This window comes from Dysidea avara, chromosome 6 (genome assembly GCF_963678975.1).
Source record: "Dysidea avara chromosome 6, odDysAvar1.4, whole genome shotgun sequence".
Lineage (NCBI taxonomy): Eukaryota > Metazoa > Porifera > Demospongiae > Dictyoceratida > Dysideidae > Dysidea > Dysidea avara.
The window spans coordinates 2,512,801-2,534,674 of NC_089277.1; the positions used below are offsets into that span (position 1 = coordinate 2,512,801).

Sequence of the window (21,874 nt, forward strand, 5' to 3'; positions counted from 1 at the left end):
ATTACACTCAATACTTCTAGCTCTGTGGTTACCAAGCCAATTATAGTTAAGTACCACCTACATGTATGTCATAGACTGCAAGTTTCCCAAGGACCAAAGACTGCAACAGTTTTCAATGTTTGGCTCACAGGCATTTAGCCCTAGTGGAATAGTGTCAATGGTTATTATTAAAATCATCAGAATAACTGTATACTTAGCGTCATCCTTGATCTACAGCTTGTCTAACCAGTTAGCTGGGCACTGGAGGCAAAGCCTGTATACGAACAAGGTGCTTGCGACAAGCCACAGAACTTAAGCAACTCTTTGAAACTTAAGTGAAACGGGACAAATGCCTATAAGGGGTTTGAAAAAGTCCAACTTAGCCTGACTGATCCGCAAGCCACCCAGATACTGGCCAAGTGCCACACTTGGTGGTCAAACCATGGAGGCAGCTAAAAAAAGAAAAAAACATCTTTAATCTTAATTGAATGCATTTCACTGACAGCCCAAAGTCTTTATCTATAGTTTGACTTAGAATTTTCACAAAGTATGCACCGGTTCCCCCAGCCTTACACAAGTTGACATCCCTAGCATGTATGATATTACTACACACGTTGTAACACACTGCACCCTATCACTATTGAGAGATCAAGACACACGGTAGTGTGTCGTGCGGCCCAAGAAGCCGGCGCGTAACACCCGTGAGTATATTGACAGGAAGAAAGAAAACGCAATTTTCGCACCTCCGTAGCTCTGTGCTTCCTTGATGAAACAAGACGATTTTTGCTGTGGACATGCCCCCCAACTGCAGCACTCTACATTCCAAATTTGAGCGAAATCGCTTCGCGCGTTCCCGAGATATGCGACTTCAAAAATTGGCTGAGTTTCTTCGTTTTTTTTTTCTTCTTCTTCTTCTTCTTCTTCTTCTTCTTATTTTTCTTTTTCTTGTCGCACACTTACAAAAACTGCTATAAAACTCGAACGCGTTATCCGATTGCCTTGAAATTTGGCACACAGAAGGGGGGTATAAAGGCGCATCTCGGTACCAACTTTGGCTGGAATACCATAAACAGACAAAGAGTTATGAGCGATTATGCACGAAAAATAACACCAATATGTTGTCACGCCTACAGGGTAAACCGCGTATGGGAAGAAGCTGAAAATCGGTGGGTGAATAGGTTAACTATTGAACCTCAAACCTTTTGTGGTTTGAAAGAAATCGAGCTAAAAACCAGGAAGATACAGCGAAAAAATCAACAGTGTGTAACAATTACGCAATCGAGATTAGCTAATTTTTAATATTTTTATTTTATTATTATTATTATTATTATGCTTGCCACGCCTACCAGGTAAACCGCTTGGGGTAATGCTTTCAAAATCGCTGTACAGATGGAGTTATCATCTTAGAAAGGCTCTTCAATGGTGTAGAAGAATCAGACTTAAATCCACGGAGTTATAACACGAAATCCAACTTGGTGTAGCAAGTGCGAGATCGAGATACTCTAATAGAGCAGTCATCCTAATAGAGCAGTCACCCTGAACAGAATTAAAGAGATCAGTTAGAAATAAGTAACCTGTATAGAGATCAGCTACAAACAAATCACCCTGTAGAGAGTTCAGCTACAAACAATTCACCCTGTTAAAACATCAGTTAGAAGAAGATTTCTTGTAGAGAGTTCAGATACAAACAAATCACCCTGTTGAAAGATCAGCTAGAAGATGTCACCTTGTAGATAGTTCAGTTACAAAGAAACCACCATGTAGAGAATTCAGCTACAAACTAGTGACCCTGTAGATACATCAGCTAGAAGAAGTTACCTTGTAGAGAGTTCAGCTACAAAGAAACCATTCTGTAAAGAGCTCAGCTGCAAACAAATCACCTATACAGAATTCAGCTACAAACAAATCACCCTGTAGAGAGATCAGCTAGAAGAAGTTACCTTGTAGATAGTTCAGCTACAAACAAATCATCCTGTAGAGAGATCAGCTAGAAGAAGTTACCTTGTAGATAGTTCAGCTACAAACAATTCACCCTGTACAGAGCTCAGTTAAAAGAGGTTTCCTTGTAAAAAGTTCAGCTACAAACAAATCACCCTGTAGAGAGATAAGTAAGAAGAAGTTACCTTGTAGATCGTTCTGCTACAAACAATTCACCCTGTAAAGAGATCAGCTAGAAGAAGTTACCTTGTAGAGAGTTCAGCTACAAAGAAACCATCATGTAGAGAATTCAGCCGCAAACAAATCATGTATAGAGAGTTCAGCTACAAACAAATCTCCCTGTAGAGAGATCAGCTAGAAGAAGTTTCCTTGTAGAGAGTTCTGCTACAAACAAATCACCCTGTAGAAAGATCAGCTAGAAGAAATCACCTCGTAGAGAGTTCAGCTTCAAAGAAACAATCATGTGAGAGTTCAGGTACAAACAAATTGTCCTGTAGAGAGATCAGCTAGAAGAAGTTACCTTGTAGAGAGTTCAGCTACAAAGAAACCATCATGTAGATAGTTCAGGTACAAACAAATCACCCTGTAGAAAGATCAGCTATAGAAGAAATCACCTTGTAGAGAGTTCAGCTACAAAGAATCTATCGTGTAGAGAGTTTAACTACAAACAAATCACCCTGTAGAAAGATCAGCTATAGAAGAAATCACCTTGTAGAGAGTTCAGCTACAAAGAAACCATCATGTAGAGAGTTCAGCTACAAACAAATCGGCCTGTAGAGAGATCAGCTAGAAGAAATTACCTTGTAGAGAGTTCAGCTACAAAGAAACAATCATGTAGAGAGTTCAGCTGCAAACAAATCACCTGTAGAGAGTTCAGCTAGAAACAAGTCACCCTGTAGAGAGATCAGCTAGAAACAAGTCACCTTGTAGAGAGTTCAGCTAGAAGAAGTAACATTGTAGAGCTACAAAGAAGCTACCATGTAGAGTTCAGCTGCAAACAAATCACCCTGTAGAGAACTCAGCTACAAACAAATCGCCCTGTAGAAAGATTAGCTAGAAGAAGTTACTTTATAGGGAGTTCAGCTATGAACAGATCACCCTGTAGAGAGTTCAGCTACAAACAAATCACCCTGTAGAGAGTTAAGTTACAAAGAAACCACCATGTAGAGAGTTCAGCTGCAAAAAAAATCAATCACTCTGTAGAGAGTTCAGCTAGAAGAAGTCACCTTGTAGAGAGTTAAGCTGCAAATAAATCACCCTGTAGAGAATTCAGCTACAAACAAATCACCCTGTAGAAAGATCAGCTAGAAGAAGTTACCTTGTAGAGAGTTCAGCTACAAAGAAACCACCATGTAGAGAGTTCAGCTGCAAACAAATCACCTGTAGAGAATTCAGCTAGAAACAAGTCACCCTGTAGAGAGTTCAGCTAGAAACAAGTCACCCTGTAGAGAGTTCAGCTAGAAGAAGTCACATTGTAGAGAGTTCAGCTACAAAGAAACTACCACGTAGAGAATCCAGCTGCAAACAAATCATCCTGTAGAGAGTTCAGCTAGAAGAAGTCACCTTTTAGAGAGTTCAGCTACAAAGCAACCACCATGTAAAGAGTTCAGCTGCAAAAAACTCAATCACCTTGTAGAAAGATCGGCTAGAAGAAGTTACCTTGTAGAGAGTTCAGCTACAAAGAAACCACCATGTAGAGAGTTCAGCTGCAAACAAATCACCTGTAGAGAGTTCAGCTAGAAACAAGTCACCCTGTAGAGAGTTCAGCTAGAAGAAGTCACATTGTAGAGAGTTCAGCTACAATGAAACTCCCATGTAGAGAGTTCAGCTGCAAACAAATCACCCTGTAGAGAACTCAGCTACAAACAAATATGCAGTGAAAAAGATCAGCTAGAAGAAGTTACCTTGTAGAGAGTTCAGCTACAACGAAACCACCATGTAGAGAGTTCAGCTACAAACAAATCACCTGTAGAGAGTTCAGCTAGAAACAAGTCACCCTGTAGAGAGATCAGCTAGAAACAAGTCACCTTGTAGAGAGTTCAGCTAGAAGAAGTCACATTGTAGAGAGTTCAGCTACAAAGAAACCACCATTTAGAGAGTTCAGCTGCAAACAAATCACCCAGTAGAAAGTTCAGCTATGAACAGATCACCCTGTTGAGAGTTCAGTTAGAAACAAGGAATCCTGTAGAGAAATCACCTAGAAGTATCGCCTTGTAGAGTTCAGCTACAAACAAATCACCTGTAGAGAGTTCAGCTACAAACAAATCACCCTGTAGAGAGATCAGCTAGAAGAAGTTACCTTGTAGGGATTTCAGCTACAAACAAATCACCCTGTAGAGAGTTCAGCTACAAAGAAACTATTCTGTAAAGAGCTCAGCTGCAAACAAATCACTTGTACAGGATTCAGCTACAAACAAATTGCCCTGTAGAGAGATCAGCTAGAAGAAATTACCTTGTAGATAGTTCAGCTACAAACAAATCACCCTGTAGAAAGATCAGTTAGAAGAAGTTACCTTGGAGAAAGTTCAGCTACAAAGAAACCATTTTGTAAAGAGCTCAGCTGCAAACAAATCACCTGTACAGAATTCAACTACGAACAAATCACCCTGTAGAGATCAGCTAGAAGAAGTTACCTTGTAGATAGTTCAGCTACAAACAAATCTCCCTGTAGAGAGATCAGCTAGAAGAAATTACCTTGTAGAGAGTTCAGCTACAAAGAAACCACCATGTAGAGAGTTCAGCTGCAAAGAAATCACCCTGTAGAAAATTCTGCCAGAAACAAATTGCCCTGTAGAAAGATCAGTTAGAAGAAGTTACCTTTTAGAGAGTTCAGCTACAAAGAAACCATTCTGTAAAGAGCTCAGCTGCAAACAAATCACCTATACAAAATTCAGCTACAAACACATCACCTGTAGAGAGATCAGCTAGAAGAAGTTACCTTGTAGATCGTTCAGCTACAAACAATTCACCCTGTAGAGAGAGCAATTAGAAGAAGTCACCTTGTAGACTGTTCAGTTACAAAGAAACCACCATGGAGATTTCTGTAATCAATATATGTGACCGGATTTGCGAAAAGGGGTCTTCCACACACATCCAATTCCGTAAATGTTGGAGACCATAACTCAGTGTTCAAGTAACATAATTATTAACCTGAACATTTCACCATGTATTCAGCTATAGTGGTGCTCACCACTGCCCAAATATCAAGGCAATAGCTCTTTCCAATCTGAAGTTATCAATTGTCAAAGTTGGCAAATTGGACCCCTTTTCGCAAATCCGGTCACATATGTATTATACAGTATATATAATTTGTACATTTACTGATAAAATATTTAAAGTACATCTACTTCATCTTTTCTTCTTCCTGTAGTAAAGAAAAAAACATAGGTTAAAAAAGTCCCAAAGCTGGCCATAGGCCGGCTTTGGGGTATACAAATACAAAAAGAAATGAAATCTAATCCAAAACAGCCAAGCTGTAAAAAAAGTGTGCGGCCCTCAGAAAGGCTATGGTGAAAAAAGATGTGAAATCCAAGGTGGCGGCCAAGAAATGGCTGTGATGGTAGGTTAGTGGTAAAAATTTTAATAACGACAATTCAGGTGAATTTTTGTGAAGCGGCACAAAAATTCACCTGAATTGTCATTATTAAAATTTTTACCACTAACCTACCATCACAGCCATTTCTTGGCCGCCACCTTGGATTTCACATCTTTTTTCACCATAGCCTTTCTGAGGGCCGCACACTTTTTTTACAGCTTGGCTGTTTTGGATTAGATCTGTTAATACAGGAATTTATTTAACTAGCTAGTTATTACTGTGTGAGAAAGGCTTGAAATGTGGAACGATTTCTTAAATTGTTAACATATTAGTGCACCCACTGCATACATATCAAGATCAGGTCATTAGTACCACATTGTTACACCATATATTATAAGGCCCTCTATAATCTATGGTTACACACTTTCTTGAGAAACGTCCTGAAAGAAGTAGCAACTACAGTGCACATAACATATCCTTCAATGAGTTGTATATTGATGTAATGAAGATGATAAACTTTATTAGGAGCTTTGCTCATGATCACAGCCTAACCTATTTAAGTTAGTGAGGTCAAAGGATGTGTGCTCATGCGAGTTACCATATACAGTGACCCCCTCCATGAATATTTGGTTCATTTGCTGCAACAAAATAGTTTTCCTTCTTCAGAGGAAAATGTATCATGAGTTAAACCAGGGTTGTTGTGGACTAACCTGTTGTCTTTATTACAATAGGGTTAGAGTCCTGAATCCAAAGAGTAAAATAATTTTATCCATAAGCATGTATATGCAAATTTGCTCTTCTTACAATGTCAAAAATAGAATTCCGATGATGTGTATGGATTTGGTGGAACTTTGATGGCCAAATCTGTTGAACAATAATAGCATACAAGTGCTTACTGTTCTAGCAGTCAGTCATTCACTCATTATGGCTGCTCAACTCAGTCCCAAATATAATGGACATGCAACAGATAAGGTTACTGGGTAACCATATACATGAAGTGACATGACCAATACAATGACTATATGTTGTGCTACATTCATACCTACCAACACACAATGGTTGCTATACACTATAGATGATGCCTTATATAAACCAGTTGAAGTCTGAGACTAGAGTTATGATCACGGCTCAACATGAAATATAACTTGCTAGGATTTCTTAGGTTTGCAACATGAATATTAGTACAGGTGCCCTTAAGGCACTTGCCACACTTGCACAGAATGTATGCTGGAATGACGGGGAACTTTCTTACAACCAAATCTGAATGTTATTCATAGGAGCTTTCAGCTTTGTGGCACTACTGGGTTCCTGAATGATATATTTTGCTCCTATTAACATACTTTAACGTACACCCAACAGTGCTGCAAGGCTCCTAGGAGTATTAGTAAACACTATAAGCACATGTGCAGGTGCTAGAACACTATGTACTACTTTTGGTGCTTTTCAGTGCAAATAGATAAGATTACGACCAGCCATCAGCAAACCTTATCAACAGTGCTTTCAGCATTTTTTTAAAATGTGACCTACTCCTAGTAATAAATGTTTTTGAATGGGATTTTTGCTGAAGAGCATTTACCAAGCATATACCCCTGGAATTATGCTGTGTGATTTACTCAGAAAATAGTGTCAACTCTGACCTCTGTCACAACATGTTGATAGCATGTCAGAGGTAGTTTACATGAACAAACAACTATCACAATGATGTGACAAAGCACACCAACTACCACGTGTGTGTACACTTCTACACTAAAGTTAATGCAGAGCTAAAGAAATTGCTACTGATCACTTGTATACTTTTTTTCAGCTGGTTTTGTGCCTTCATGTACCCAGACTGTACATGTTACTGGGTTAAGCCTGAGCTTAGTGATGGACGTAACCCTAGAACTTCATCAGAGCTTTCCACCAGCAAACACACATTAGTCAATGTTAAACTAATAATGAAAGTATCATTGTTACACCCTATGCTTGGGATATGAAGCACTAAGCACTAGAATTATAAGTTTCCTTAAAATAGGTACAATAATTCACACGTGTTACAAAACAGTAATAGTTAATGATCACAATTATAATGTACGAGTTGCATGTAGGGTGATGATATTACCATGGTTACCCTTGGTTACATTATTAGCTGATATGTGCCAGTTGTAGTTCAGCTCCAACCATTTGTCTTGTTCATTACATGTCTCTCTGCACTGTCGGGATACCTCAACCCTCACTTGGTCACCAACAGCAACCAGCAGTGACTGCTTCAGTGGCATATAAAAACACTCCCAATGGAACACATTTCTCTCATGAGAAGTATGCCTACTATCTACTAATATCTTGTGTTTGTATAGTGAGGCCACAAAGTATCCAATTAAGCCATGAATAACATATGTCTGATGCTCGTCAGGTCCTCTTCTTTTATCACCTGTAATCTTATCAATGGGCTGGGCACTTGTATGGCAGCACTGTACCATGTATGGAGATACCAAGCAGTCTACACTACTAGTATATTCAGTCAATGATGGACAATGATAGTCAGTAGAATATATTGGTAACAATGTGGTGATGAAGACACAGTCTTTGGGTAGACTCATAGTATAAGTAGACTCAAGTTGCGGGGATGGTTTGTTACTAAGGTAGTCGTGTGTGTCATGTGACTGTATCGGTGCACAATAGATAGTCCAGTGGTCTGGAATTACCATCCCATCAGCGGAAAGAAAGAGTCGAACAATTGTATTAGTCAATTCTGGTAGAAATTCATCATCCCCAAAACAGCCCAGTAACTCGGATACTACAAGATCACATGATTTGTGAATGGCCTGCAAACCTGCAGGAAGCTCAGCCACACCCATCAATGGGTAAACGGCCAATGGATCGTGCACAATTACATGCTTACTATTATCCTTGAATGTCTCTCTGAGGAACTCCACCGCTGTCGGGTTGGCATCAATGACATGTACAGTTACCATTGAAATAGCACACAGATTAGCTGCATCAAGGCAGTAAGTCACCAGACGACCAAGCCCCGCCCCTAATACCAAACATGTTAATTGATTAGCGTCTGTTGTTTTAGAACCAATCAAATCTCTCATTGCATGACAGACAGCTGCCCAGTAACACAAATCTACATGAAAAACAGTGACAACTAACACTACAGACCAAATCATCAGCCAGTATATTCCTTACAAAGTAGTGTTATTCTATAATACATCCTTGAGAAAGTATTCCAACTGCCTATATGTGTGTGTGTTACACTATGTTTGGTGAAGGTAGGGCTTCGTGGGTACACCATACAATGACATCATCAATAATACAAGCCATGCAAGTGGTGCATTATGGGGATTTCATTTTAAACAGTGGTGATCACGTGAGGTACGATCGACTCACATTTCCCTTCGTCCCTTTCCATCATAAAGTATTCGTCGAGTCGCAGAGGAGGTGATAATGGCGCCATCTTACGACAGGGAGGCATCCGTCCATAACGTTCCTCTTCTGCTCTGGCTTCTCGTCGGCACAACCGCACGGATGCTTTAATGACTTCACCAATCTCCGGAAACCCTTGCATCACTACAACACGTTGGACCGGAAATTAATTATATGTGTTACCTCTCTTATATATATGTGATGTTGAGCTGGGTATCGGGCAGTGTTGATGTTGTTATTGATAAAGATGTATTGTTTGAAGTTTCCGATAACTTGTTTGTTAATTCTCACCAGCTTGGACTTCTTTGTATCACGATGTAGCGCTCAGCAGGTGCGGATATTATTACGCTAGCTATGATAAGTATTGTGTAAAGAAATTCACAACGTGTTTGTATAGTCAGTTTATATACTCTCTGTAACAGTAACTGGTAGTTATAACATAGCTGTGATCCACTGTGTGAAATAACTATTTTGCAATGTGAAGTGTTAAGGGTAGCTACACCATCATAGTATAGTGTTGCTATTCATCTGTGAAAATAAAAATATAAAAATTAGTAACATATTCAGTGGGGTATTTAGTGTCAATGGATTCATTAATTTCATCCTGGCCACATCCATACCGACAGGTTGGGTTAGACTAGTAGTTATGTTTGGAGAAGATTGGGTTAACGTAACAAGACAGACATGTTGGTAGCAACACACTTTATAAAGTATACCTTGATACCGTATGAAAGAAAATGTTTTATAATCTGTATTATCCTAACCCCATTATATCTAGTATATCTATCTAGTATTTAGTATCTCTATGGTATTATGATACAAACTCATACTACTGATTTGCTGTTCAATTTCAGCTGGTCAAACTGTGTGATCACAAGTTGTCAATGTATTTGCATTCATTTGTTGTTCATAAGATACCGCTAGAACTGTGTAGCATTGAGTATTTGTATTAGTCAGAGACTGAATGCAGATTGCCTATTCTAAATAGCATCACTGGAATAATTATTGTTTTTGCTTTTAACACATGGGAGGATGGTTTGAATAGCTCGAAATGAGTCAGCAAATTATATGGAAATTTGATGCAAAGTTTTTAACAATTTCGAGCATGGAATGTTCTCAGTCTGTGCAATTTTGGAAAATTATTTTCACACAATTGTAGCTAATGTTCAAGATAGTGACAACACAATATGACACAAATTGTCATGGTAACTCAAATTCTTTTTCAGTGTACACAGTTTAGCCATACTGTCAGCATGACACGTTATCATATACACAGTCTGTGCATGTCAAAATTCTCAGGTCCCATAATAACTTTAGACCTTTTATAGCAGTGTCCCCTCACATGCCAAACTCCATTGTTGTATTGTGTGTGGTGACTGGTATTACAGTTAGCAGTTCTACACTTCAGTAATGTGTACACAATGTGTAGTATATGGTGTAGCTATGGCTGCTCTGACTGGTTAGAGACCATATCAACTGCTTTGTTAGCTACTGTCAAGATTTCCTGGTACTGGCTGAGGCTATTGAGAAGTCACTCAGTGAATTAAGTAGATTTGCATGTATAGCGATTAACAGCAGAGATCAAATGTCCCTCAACTATTGTTCACAGAGTTTGTACAATTGACTTTCACGTTGAGTTAATATGTGTTTAACTTGATTAACTTGTCAGTTGTGGCTTCTGTGTTGTCTTGTCCTGCTATAGCTAAGGTAGTTGAAACAATACTCACTTGTTTCTATCATACATTCCAGTAAGATAGGACTGTGGCTGCAACTAATGTGCTGTAGTTACATGTGGTGTTATGGATGATACTGTACACACCTGATGGAGGAGGATTATTAGCTATGCCATAATAGTCTAAACTGCTTCAGTGATGGATGGGTTTGTTGATGTGTTTAGTACTTGTCATTGGTACCTCCAACTGGAAGAATGAACTTCAAAATAGTGGTTGAATCCAGGGCCATGTTAGCTGTAAGGTTTTGCTATTTATAGAACCAGTCCTGTTGGCTCTTTGCCCTATAGTAGCGGGTATTATTTTCTCATTCTTACCGGCTGAATCCTTCATGTGAGGAGTCTTTTAAAGAGGGGCTCAGCAGTTTATTGATATTTTTAAGGACATGATGATTATCTGCTACTGGGTGGTAGCTGTGAACTCATGGGAATAGTGGCCTTATATGTATGCATGTTGTCTGTTGCATATCTCTGCTTTAAATTTCTTTTAATGAGGTTGAACATGAAATATCACACCAGCGATGTGTTTAATAGCTGGGTAGTGTGTGAGACTCACATCTAACAGACACTCCTTTTTGATAACAATTAAAGCTGAAGGTGTATATGGCCCTTCCTATACTGTAACATTCCAATCAGAGTAGCAGTACATTCCATCTGGTGTGACATGTCTTGTGAAGGTTATTAACACTGAACGAGTTATTAATTGTCTGGTCTATAGTATTCAATAAGAGTGTTATACAATTAATTCAGTGATTGATGTACAAGTATTAATTGTCTATCTTCCTGTCTGTTTCTCACTGGCTAAACTGACTGTCCTCAGTTGCTATAATGTTACTGCAGTGGTAGCAATGGGGGGTGGGGGTGGGGTGGCATAATGAAATATGCATGACTACTTTGGCTAGTGTTAAGCAAGATGAATTATAACCAGTGAGCCCTTTAATCCTTATACAAAAGGAAAGTCTCCAACAGGATTACCAGCTATACCAGCCCAGCTGTGCCAATGTATAATATAATATAACCATACACTACAGGATTTACAAATGGTTATAATATTATTTATCCTCAATATTCTATCACTGTGTAATTGATTTGAGAATATGGAATGATACCTTATATAGATTTTGTATGGGTTATAATAATCACCTTAGGAGACATAACTCCAACAACATGTTCCACTACTGATCATACAAATCTGATATGCTCACCACCCAGAAGTAAACAAGTTGCAAAACAATTTTTATACATCATGTGTTATGTTGATAGGTTGCTAGCACGCACCTTAAGATGTGTACATATGAAGCTTACGGCTTCATATGTATTTCACAACCTATACATGTACACATGCATCACTGGGTACTGGCTATGGGTATAACATTACAGCTAACCATTGTGCATTAATGAGCATCAATAGCACTCCACGTCATATAATATTACACATATGATATTAAGTGTGTGTCATGGTATGCTATAATTAATTTGTGTTATTGTCATGTTACTATGAGTAATGTTCATTTGTACAGTGTCAAGAAGAATGTACTAACAATACTAGTGGCTGGAGTTCACTATTACTAACAACATTACTAGATAATAGAAGTGTGATGGTCAACTGGCAACCTAACACAACTGATGACCTATACATTGTACAGTATCAACTTAATGGATCAGTCAATTATACCATGTCATATCCAGTGAGGACTTGTAGTACTGTATGTGCGTATGTACATTATAATAAAGCAATGCAGGACAATACTTAGAATTTAGCTACTCAGTACTGTATGTATATAGGTATGTGCTGAGCTGGTGATATATTTTAGTGGTATTGTATGACTTTCCTTGCTAACAAACAGAAGTATTGTAAGAAAACATTTCTATGCCTGCAAATGTGTTGAAATCAGTATCTAATTCTACCACACCTAGCCAGCCGTGTGATGTGTTGGCTTCCTGCTACTCTTATAAGTTCATTTCCTTGCTACAGGTTAATGCCACTACCTACACCATCACTGAGCTAACAGGAGAATCACTTTATGAGGTGAGTGTGTGTTTGTAGTGTGTGCCAAAGATATGGAGTTATTTAACAGGTGAGGGTTTGCTTAGATGACGAGCTACTGAACTGTGGAAACTGTGAACTGTGCTTCACCACACCAACATTTGGTGAGTGGTCATTCTCTGAGGAGAGAGAAGCTAGAATTTTGTGTGGAAGATGAGACTTGTGAAGTCACTAACATGTATTAACCAAATTTTGAGGGTATTCCTTACATATTAATAAGAGGTGTATCAACATTTTATTGCATAATTACTATATGTTATCCCTCACTACAGTACCAAGTCAGATAGAACAGAGTAGTGTGTCAGTGTATAAGATGGAGAGAAACTCTAATCAGTTATCAGTATTGTTTACATGGGCTGGACTAAACCTTGAACAAGCTGGAGGAGTGTTGCTCCGTTATGTTGTCTCTATCTACATCACTCATCCCAACACTGGTAGAAGAACGGTGAGTGTTTATAAGTATAGACGTCATGTATAATTAACATTGTTTTTGCAGTTCAATAAGATTAACGTCAGTGCAGATGATGTCCTATTGGTGCTACCTGACCTTCCCGCTAACCAGGAGTATTCATTTACTGTAAGAGGTGTTAATAGGGCTGGTAGTGGTGAAGAATCAGAAGAGATCACATTCAATACTAATGGTAAGTATTGTAGTAACATTACAAGTGATCACATGATCCCATCATCAGCTTCACAACCACCAATGGAGCTACTAGCCACAGGCCCAGGTGGAGTAGTTAACATTATCAGAAATGTTAACCAGTCAAATACAGAGGAGGCTGGTTTTGGCAATGTGTTTACTACTGATAATCGTAACTATACTGTGTATTACACTGACTGTAGTAAAGTACTTGCAACATCTTTGAGAAATCCTCAGCACACTAGAGTGAGTAATGACAACTTCTTCAAAACACTTTACTATGTGTTTGTATTGTAGTTGATAGCTAACACAATGATAGGGGAAGACAATGTGGTGGATATCACATTTAACTGGGTCACTAGAGTGTTATACCTTGCTGTTAATGACAATGGAACATTCAGTATATGGAGTCTACCTATTGATAATTCAGTATTTGATGTAGTGTACACAGTTGGATCATTATCTAATGATAGTGTTGTTAGTATCACTATTGCTCCATTTACAGGGTGAGTGTGAGTATCAAAATGGAGTGTGGTTAATGGGGCAGGGTAAAGTGTTTATTCCTTCCAAACTTTTATTACAATTTGTTCCCTATAGCTTGTTGTACTGGATAGAGGCTAGTGACTCATTTAGTACATTAAACCAGTTGGACCTCATCAGTGAAACAGTTGATCAGCTCTACAATTCCAACTCTGTTAAGAGAAATGTGATGTGTATGGGTGGGATAGGTTCACAACAGTTGACAGCTGCACTAACATATGATCCGATCACTGACCGTATATGGGTGTCTACTGTTACGACTGGTCATATCTGGTCATGTGATCTGACAGGATGTAACTGTACAGTAGAGGTGAATGCTACAACACTAGTAGCTGCTACCAATGGAGCTAGTGTAATGAGTGATGTTGGTATGTGTAGTTGTAGTGTAGAGGAGTAGATAGAGCTGCAGTGTTATTACAGGTCTACCAGCTAATAGTATATCACTGGATAATGTTAACATTTACTGGAGTAGTAGTAGTGGAGTGTTCTCTGTTCCCAGAGATGACACTACAACATTGTCACAGTTATCAAACACTACTACTAGTTCACTAGTCACTATTGATCCTGGACAACAACCTCTACCAGGTGAGTACCATCACACGTACAAATGCAGTCATTAAATTTCTTTTCCTTCAGAGAGGACTTGTTTATACCCAGCACTTGACACCACTGTCCAGCCACAAGCAGAATGTATTAATGCTACTAATTCTACTCTATTGCTGAGGTGGTCTACTCCTAGGATTACAGAACAATGTAGGAATCAGATAGTGACTTATCCAACTATCAATTACACTGTAATGTATCGCAAGATCTCCAGTATGGATTCATACTCCACAGTAAGCGAAAGAATAAAACATGATTCTTTCAGGATGTCATTTCATGTTCAGCTGCTGGGAGGAATAACTGAACCCAAAAATTGTGTCCTTGCTAAATTCCAATATCATTATAATTTGTTTCACTTTCTTATTTTGGTATGATCAAAGTGAAAAACCTCAATGCCATCATGTTTGGCAGCAGCGCAGCTTGTGTTTTCGCTGTCTGAAGTCACAGTGGGCTGAATTTTGGTAGATAGTGTCATAAATGTCTGAAACATAAAAATTAAAATAATGTGTACCTTCTTATAGTATAGTCAGCTAAAGTACATACCTTAGAATGTCACTATAACTATATATTATTAAACAACTTGTGTAGGTGACCACATTTGACGAGATGATAAAGTTAACTGACCTCAAGCCATTCACAGAATACCTGACTGAAGTACTAGCTGGTAACATATACACTGGTGATGTGTCTGGTGTTCAACTGATCAGGATGAAGTGTACCACTCAACCTAATGGTAGGTAGCCACACATGATTAGCTTGTTACATTTTGTTGACCTATAGTATTACCTGGACCTGTGGTGGATGTTAAAGTGTTTCCACAACAAACATCTCTCAATGTTACATGGAAACCTCCACTGTTTACTATGGATGAGGCTGGTAAGGAGACGCAACACGCACACTCATACTACACATGCATGTACTTACCACACACACACACACACACACACACACACGCACACGCACACGCACACACATACACACACACACACACACACACACAAAGGTGATACCCCATTATTGTTTATAACAGGAAGGAACTTGATGTACCGATTGTTACTACAACCACGTGACAAGAGCATCACCATCATAGCTAACACCAGTGACACTCATTTGCAGTTCATCAACCTCCAGCCCAGCACTCATTATATCATTACCATATCTCCTGATGTACTAGGAGCAGTGATCACTCCTGCCCACTTCTTTACACAAACGTTTGACATTGGTTGGTATACATCACTACATTACGTATAATGATGTACGCATATACTTGTACACAGTTTCTGATCCAGCCAGTGTGATAATAGCTAGTGATGTTGGTATATACAGTAATCCAGTTAATGATATTAGAACTACTAACCTTATCACTAATGATAATACTACTGGTTAGTTGTGTGTGTACTTACACTGTATATTGGTACATGTGTGATTACAATATTACGTAGGTGTAGCCTATGACTCTCACCGTAACATCTTCTATTGGGCCATTGATGGAGGAGCTACCAGACTTCAACAATTGACATTCGGAGCTACTGCACTATCAGAATTGTCATTGGTAGCTAATCCAAGTAGTGTAGCTTTGGACTATATTGGCCAAAGATTGTATTGGATAGAGAACAGTAATACAGTAAGCATAATTTGCTGTTACACGAAGCATAAGTGACCATGATGTCTTGGACAGATCAACTTTTTACCGCTTGCAACAAACATCAGCTTACCGACTCAACTAGTCGCTGATGAGGATATTACTGACATAGCAGTAGACTCCCCCAATGGGTAAGTGAGCCATCACAGTGGTATACAGTGTATAACATACTCCCCATGATAGGCTACTGTTCTGGGCTCACAATGGACAACAGTCAAGAGGTATTAGTGCAGTGAAACTTAATGGACTGGGTGGTAGGATAATGTGTACCAGTGGAACATCAGTACAATATCTTGCTATTGCACTGGACACTGTCACTATGAGGATATTCTGGATCACAGAAATGGAAGGAAGTTTTGAACTGGGAGTGGCACATTATGACTATAAGAGTGGATCTTGTTTTAACATTGCTCATACAATAATTAATATTGGACTGACAATTGACAAGTAATGAGTAATGATAATTGATGATGCACGTTTAATCTGTTGCTTTGTGTTCCAGTTTATTTGCTAGATTATCGATGACTTATGTGGTGGGTAGCTTGTTCTTCACTTCGTCAGCTCAAGCTAATACAGTGTATATTGGACCATCCAATTTCTCATCAGCTCCAGCTAACTACCAGCTAGCGTTTGGTTGTTATAATGTGTACAGTGGTTCTAGCAATGCTGAAATTAGAGCAATTACCAGCAACCAAACTTCACAACAATTTCTACCAGGTACAATCCTGTGGTGTGTAATTACTATAGCTTAACACGTGCTGCTTATCCAATAGATGGTATGGATTTGGGCGACATTGTGGAACCACCAGCTCCTCGTAATCTTAGACTTGATAACAGCTCAACTCCTACTTTGATCAACATCACATGGGATCGGTCTGAAGGGATATCCCCTGCCATTGTTGCGTACCAATTGACGTACTCATTGTCCAGATTAAATGGGAGTAGTAGTAGTGATGAAGTGCTGGTGAGGAGTGTGTGTTGTTGTATGTGTAGTATCTGTTATGGGTAGTCTGAATTAATTTTGTGTGTGCATGTGTGCATGTGTGTATTTATGTGAAACAAAGCGCAATCAAGTAGTAAGGACCAGCCTGAAGATTCAGGTTCAATGCTGTAGTTGTCGTTTCCTGGAAAATTCTTTTACTCACATTTCTCCAGTGTACCTAGTGCTAATACCGCCACTTGTATGTGTGGGTGTGTGTGCTCTTGCATGTAGGCATGCTTGTGTTTATAAAACAGCTTGTGTCACACTAAATGACTGACTTACCATAGACCAGTGACAATTACTATGTACTGGAGAACCAGTCACCAGAGACTACACTGAATATATCAGTTAGAGCATTCACCAGGTGGTACTCCTCTGGTACTACTGAACAAACTAATGTGATATCTCCTAGTAGATGTGAGTATGTGTGTTGTATAGGGATAATGTGATTACAATGTTATCCCTCACTACAGTACCAAGTCAGATAGAACAGAGTAGCGTGTCGGTGTACAGGATGGAGAGAAACTCTGAACAGTTATCAGTATTGTTTACATGGGCTGGACTAAACCTTGAACAAGCTGGGGGAGTGTTGCTTCGTTATGTTGTCACCCTCAATCAAAATGGAAGCATGGTAAGTGGAATGTGATCCACGTAGTTAGCTACCGATTGAATGTTTAGTTTGACAAAATTGAAGTTGGAGCAGATGATGTCCTACTGGTGTTATCTGACTTAACTCCTAACCAGGAGTATTCATTTACTGTAAGAGGTGTTAATAGGGCTGGTAGTGGTGAAGAATCAGAAGAGATCACATTCAATACTAATGGTGAGTATTGTAGTAACATTACAAGTGATCACATGATCCCATCATCAGCTCCACAACCACCAATGGAACTACTAGCCACAGGCCCAGGTGGAGTAGTTAACATTATCAGAAATGTTAACCAGTCAAATACAGAAGAGGCTGGTTTTGGTGAAATCTTTGCAGTTAGCAACTACACTGTGTACTATGTTGAGTCTAGTACAGTGTTTGGAATGCCCTTGAGAAATCCTCAACATGCTTTTGTAAGTTTTCTACAGCACAGCAAAATTTTGGTAAAACATAATGTTTGGATTGAGTAATACAACCAATATGCAGTTGCAATTTGCTAAAATGCCTTCTTCATTGACTTGTTTACTATCCACTGTAGTTGCTATCTGGTATGGCAAAAAGTCTTGGAGATGTTCTTGATGTTACATACGACTGGATCACCAGGGTATTGTATATATCTGTTGCTACACTGATGGTGGAGACGGACAATAGTAGTAGAACTCTAAACTTCTGGAGGCTACCAATTGATAATCCAGTGTTTGAACCAGTATATACCTCTGGAGTGTTGTTCAATGATAGTGTCATTAGTATGACTGTTGTGCCATTCAGAGGGTAAGTGTGTTATGAAGTTATGAACATAAACTCTACCTCATATCCTTCAATAGGTATCTGTACTGGATAGAAGCTAGAGAATTATCTAGTACTCTCAATCAACTTAATCTTCTAACTGGAAATGCTACTCAACTCTACAATTCCAACTCTGTTAAGAGAAATGTGATGTGTATGGGTGGGATAGGTGTACAACAGTTGACAGCTGCACTAACATATGATCCGATCTTTGACCATATATGGGTGTCTGCTGATCAAACTGGTCATATCTGGTCATGTGATCTGACAGGATGTAACTGTACAGTAGAGGTGAATGCTACAACACTAGTAGCTGCTACCAATGGAGCTAGTGTAATGAGTGATGTTGGTATGTGTAGTTGTAGTGTAGAGGAGTAGATAGAGCTGCAGTGTTATTACAGGTCTACCAGCTAATAGTATATCACTGGATAATGTTAACATTTACTGGAGTAGTAGTAGTGGAGTGTTCTCTGTTCCCAGAGATGACACTACAACATTGTCACAGTTATCAAACACTACTACTAGTTCACTAGTCACTATTGATCCTGGACAACAACCTCTACCAGGTGAGATCTAGTAGTGGTATATATTATAAGTTGTTCTTTTGTTCTGATGTATACAAAGTCATGTTATTTTTAAGTACAAGTTAAGTGCAGTGGAAACTTAAATTCTGAGGGTGGGTGGCTACTTGTGCACCTGCCTAGTGTGCCAGGGATCAAGTCACTATCTGGTTTGGGATTTTTTTTTCATTCAGCAACATTTCAATGTCATGTTTCTGACTTCCTGTTACCATGCTTTTGACTTTATTGTGGGTCTTAGTGTGACAATATTATTACTTAAAGTTATTGTAAAATTCACCTGTTGTGTACATTTTACAGAAAGAGGAGATTGTTTATTCCCACAAATCATTCCCAGTGTGCAGCCACAAGCAGAATGTTTTAATGCTACCAATTCCACAATATTCTTGAGGTGGTTTGCTCCTAACATTTCAATGGAATGTATGGACCAGTTAGTAGCATTTCCCACTCTCAACTATGAGGTGACTTATCAAATAGGATCAATGGGAATTAGCATGGTAAGAACTCACTCTGCTGCCAAGTGGGATATATTAGTTGTTTTTGTCTGGGGCATAATGGCATTGTTGACTTTTACTCACAGTATCTCATATTCTCATTGTACTGTTCTCATACAGATGGAGATGACATTTGACCGAGCAGTGCAACTGACTGGGTTGTATGCCTTTACTGAGTATCGAATTGAAATTAGAGCACGAAACTTGTTTACTGTAGAAGGAAGACGACGACCACAGCGTGTATCCTGTTTCACTATGATGGGAAGTATGTTATAATCTGTTTGTGTGTCTGTTAATTTACAATAGAGAGTTGTGCTTGTTATTTAATTTCCAATTGAAGAGAATTAGAAGAGTTTTGGCCTCATCTGCCAGTTAATATTTGGGCATACTTTTGTTGTTTTATAAAATAAGGGTCATAGATAGTAGAGGACACAATAGTACCCTCTACTCTCTATGGAACCAATTCTCATGATTCTAGGTCCAAATTTAGGGTTAGGGTTTAGGTTCAGTTCTTTTGTGTAGGCTTTAATTAGACCTAGCATGTACAACCTGTCACGATGTAATATACAAGTAAGTTCGTATGTCAGTGTGTAATTGTGTTCCTTGTAGTGCCAAGTATGGTGAGGAATCTAAACGTCACTGCTCATGGCACTGAACTACTGTTTGTGACATGGACAAGACCACTAGTTAATGGATCTGATGATGCCGTCCTATCTTATACCATTTTGGTTGATGGGCAGCTCCTAGCCTTAAATAATGACAGTAATACCAGTATACCTATAACTGACCTCTCTCCTAATACATCTTATACCATTAAGGTATGTATAATTATATAATTATATAGTTAATGATTTTTAGTGTAATGAACAAAATTAATTGAGAAAGTTATGTTCAGAGATAAAACTAATATAACTAACAAGCTAGCTAATAATTGTTACCAAAGAATTTCAAAAAAATTTTTGATCACAAATACTATAGTGTAATAATAATGGTACATCACTAGAAGAACACAAGTCTACAGTGTTCATGTGATTTCCTGTAGGTGTTTGCCAACAACAGTCAGGCAGTTGGTGAAGCAGTACAAGTAGTAGGAACTACTTGGCCATTACCTCCAATACCAGTGGTGATTGAGTCTCAGAACACCTCTATTAAGATACGTATTCCTCTCACTGACATCTACGAGCCTCTTGAGAACCTATCCCTTATTGTAAGTCACACTTGGGTATTGAAATACTCAGTTAATAATATGCTACTGTAAAGTGTGGGGATGTTCTGGGGCCTCAGACACTTGCTTAAACAGCCAGTAATCTAGGGATCAAGTATGGAGTTTTTTCTGCTTTTTCTGACGTTTTCTACTATTTATGGGCTTAAGTCACTATTGGGATATCAATTACTCTAATAGAACATCCACAGTACACCTCACACTATGCAATTAGGAGATGATGGATAACTTTTCCTAATACATTGTATTGTTATTAGGTGACATCACTATTGGATGGTGAAGTAGTGGTCAATGATAGTATACCAATAGAAGAACCACTACAGCCTCATATTAGGACTATCATCTCATTGACCCCCAATACTCAGTATGCCATCAGGACATATGCTAACTACATGATGACTGGATACAACGCTGATGAGTTACTGTCCATATTCAGTAACTTAACAACCGCACACACATTAGGTAAGTATGTGGGTTGTTGACTGTGAATGTGTACAATAGATCTGATAAACATTCAACAGAGCTTTTTTGTCAGAAATCTTGCAGCTGTTTGTATGCTTAAGCCTTCTCACAACTTCCCTAGTGGGATAGCACAAAATATGAGGGTAAACACAAGTTAAACACTTCTGCTTTCTACAGATCACAAGACTCCAATATCTACACAGCTTAGAAGTTTGGGGGTGGTTTATTTATACATCACCACCTTGTTGTCATCCCAACCACATATCCTAGTGATAGTAGTGTGTTGTACCTACCTATCCTAGTATGGGCTCACATGCATAACCACATGATGTCAGTGGGTGTTCTCCTATATCTTGTTATCTGGTGAAGTCCATACTTATTGTTTCAATGAGTCAGTAATTGTATTGATCTGTCTAGTGGAGCTCATATAACTTCAATAGTTTGTCTGCTATAGTCCTATCCTTGGAACTTTCTCAAAGATTTCTGTTTATCATGAACAACTTAAGTGATTACGAGTCATGATGCATATCCTTATTATATCTTTTGTATATAGTGCACACATACACTACACACACACACACACACACATACACACTACACACACACACACACACACACACACACACACACACACACACAC

At 38.8% G+C, this 21,874-nt stretch overlaps 2 protein-coding genes across 5 annotated transcripts in view; one reads left to right on the plus strand and one right to left on the minus strand.

Annotated features, from left to right (window-relative positions):
• Nucleotides 1-7,423: 7,423 nt before the first annotated feature.
• Nucleotides 7,424-9,010, minus strand: LOC136257319 (uncharacterized). The gene is made up of 2 exons (XM_066050451.1): nucleotides 8,825-9,010; nucleotides 7,424-8,561 (listed from the first exon to the last, which is right to left on the minus strand). Exons 1-2 carry the CDS (start codon nucleotides 9,000-9,002, stop codon nucleotides 7,516-7,518), a joined length of 1,224 nt encoding a protein of 407 aa, XP_065906523.1. The 5' UTR covers nucleotides 9,003-9,010; the 3' UTR covers nucleotides 7,424-7,515.
• Nucleotides 8,786-21,874, plus strand: part of LOC136257317 (proto-oncogene tyrosine-protein kinase ROS-like) — a 51,098-nt gene continuing 38,009 nt past the window's right edge. For 2 of the 4 annotated variants that reach the window (XM_066050447.1, XM_066050449.1), the window contains exons 1-32: nucleotides 8,786-9,191; nucleotides 12,110-12,277; nucleotides 12,565-12,618; nucleotides 12,668-12,740; nucleotides 12,909-13,081; nucleotides 13,133-13,277; nucleotides 13,326-13,522; nucleotides 13,574-13,782; nucleotides 13,874-14,184; nucleotides 14,237-14,401; nucleotides 14,453-14,652; nucleotides 15,008-15,152; nucleotides 15,200-15,295; nucleotides 15,450-15,641; nucleotides 15,697-15,801; nucleotides 15,862-16,043; nucleotides 16,098-16,192; nucleotides 16,245-16,508; nucleotides 16,564-16,778; nucleotides 16,835-17,025; nucleotides 17,331-17,460; nucleotides 17,517-17,674; nucleotides 17,722-17,866; nucleotides 17,915-18,105; nucleotides 18,231-18,463; nucleotides 18,517-18,827; nucleotides 18,880-19,044; nucleotides 19,357-19,553; nucleotides 19,671-19,815; nucleotides 20,160-20,368; nucleotides 20,593-20,757; nucleotides 21,030-21,234. In XM_066050447.1, coding sequence (XP_065906519.1) covers nucleotides 9,090-9,191; nucleotides 12,110-12,277; nucleotides 12,565-12,618; nucleotides 12,668-12,740; nucleotides 12,909-13,081; nucleotides 13,133-13,277; nucleotides 13,326-13,522; nucleotides 13,574-13,782; nucleotides 13,874-14,184; nucleotides 14,237-14,401; nucleotides 14,453-14,652; nucleotides 15,008-15,152; nucleotides 15,200-15,295; nucleotides 15,450-15,641; nucleotides 15,697-15,801; nucleotides 15,862-16,043; nucleotides 16,098-16,192; nucleotides 16,245-16,508; nucleotides 16,564-16,778; nucleotides 16,835-17,025; nucleotides 17,331-17,460; nucleotides 17,517-17,674; nucleotides 17,722-17,866; nucleotides 17,915-18,105; nucleotides 18,231-18,463; nucleotides 18,517-18,827; nucleotides 18,880-19,044; nucleotides 19,357-19,553; nucleotides 19,671-19,815; nucleotides 20,160-20,368; nucleotides 20,593-20,757; nucleotides 21,030-21,234 — 5,536 coding nt within the window. In that variant the 5' untranslated portion in view covers nucleotides 8,786-9,089. The remainder of the gene's footprint in view (nucleotides 9,192-12,109; nucleotides 12,278-12,564; nucleotides 12,619-12,667; nucleotides 12,741-12,908; nucleotides 13,082-13,132; nucleotides 13,278-13,325; nucleotides 13,523-13,573; nucleotides 13,783-13,873; nucleotides 14,185-14,236; nucleotides 14,402-14,452; nucleotides 14,653-15,007; nucleotides 15,153-15,199; nucleotides 15,296-15,449; nucleotides 15,642-15,696; nucleotides 15,802-15,861; nucleotides 16,044-16,097; nucleotides 16,193-16,244; nucleotides 16,509-16,563; nucleotides 16,779-16,834; nucleotides 17,026-17,330; nucleotides 17,461-17,516; nucleotides 17,675-17,721; nucleotides 17,867-17,914; nucleotides 18,106-18,230; nucleotides 18,464-18,516; nucleotides 18,828-18,879; nucleotides 19,045-19,356; nucleotides 19,554-19,670; nucleotides 19,816-20,159; nucleotides 20,369-20,592; nucleotides 20,758-21,029; nucleotides 21,235-21,874) is intronic. The other 2 variants (XM_066050448.1, XM_066050446.1) reach the window with 2 other exon arrangements.

What these genes read in the sequence shown, in the direction of transcription:
- LOC136257319 (XM_066050451.1), bottom strand. Translation starts at nt 9,002, where the DNA reads ATGCAAGGGTTTCCGGAGATTGGTGAAGTCATTAAAGCATCCGTGCGG. An exon ending in GGAAAGGGACGAAGGGAAAT is followed by an intron (nt 8,562 to 8,824) that starts GTGAGTCGATCG and finishes TTTTTCATGTAG; the next exon opens with ATTTGTGTTACTGGGCAGCT.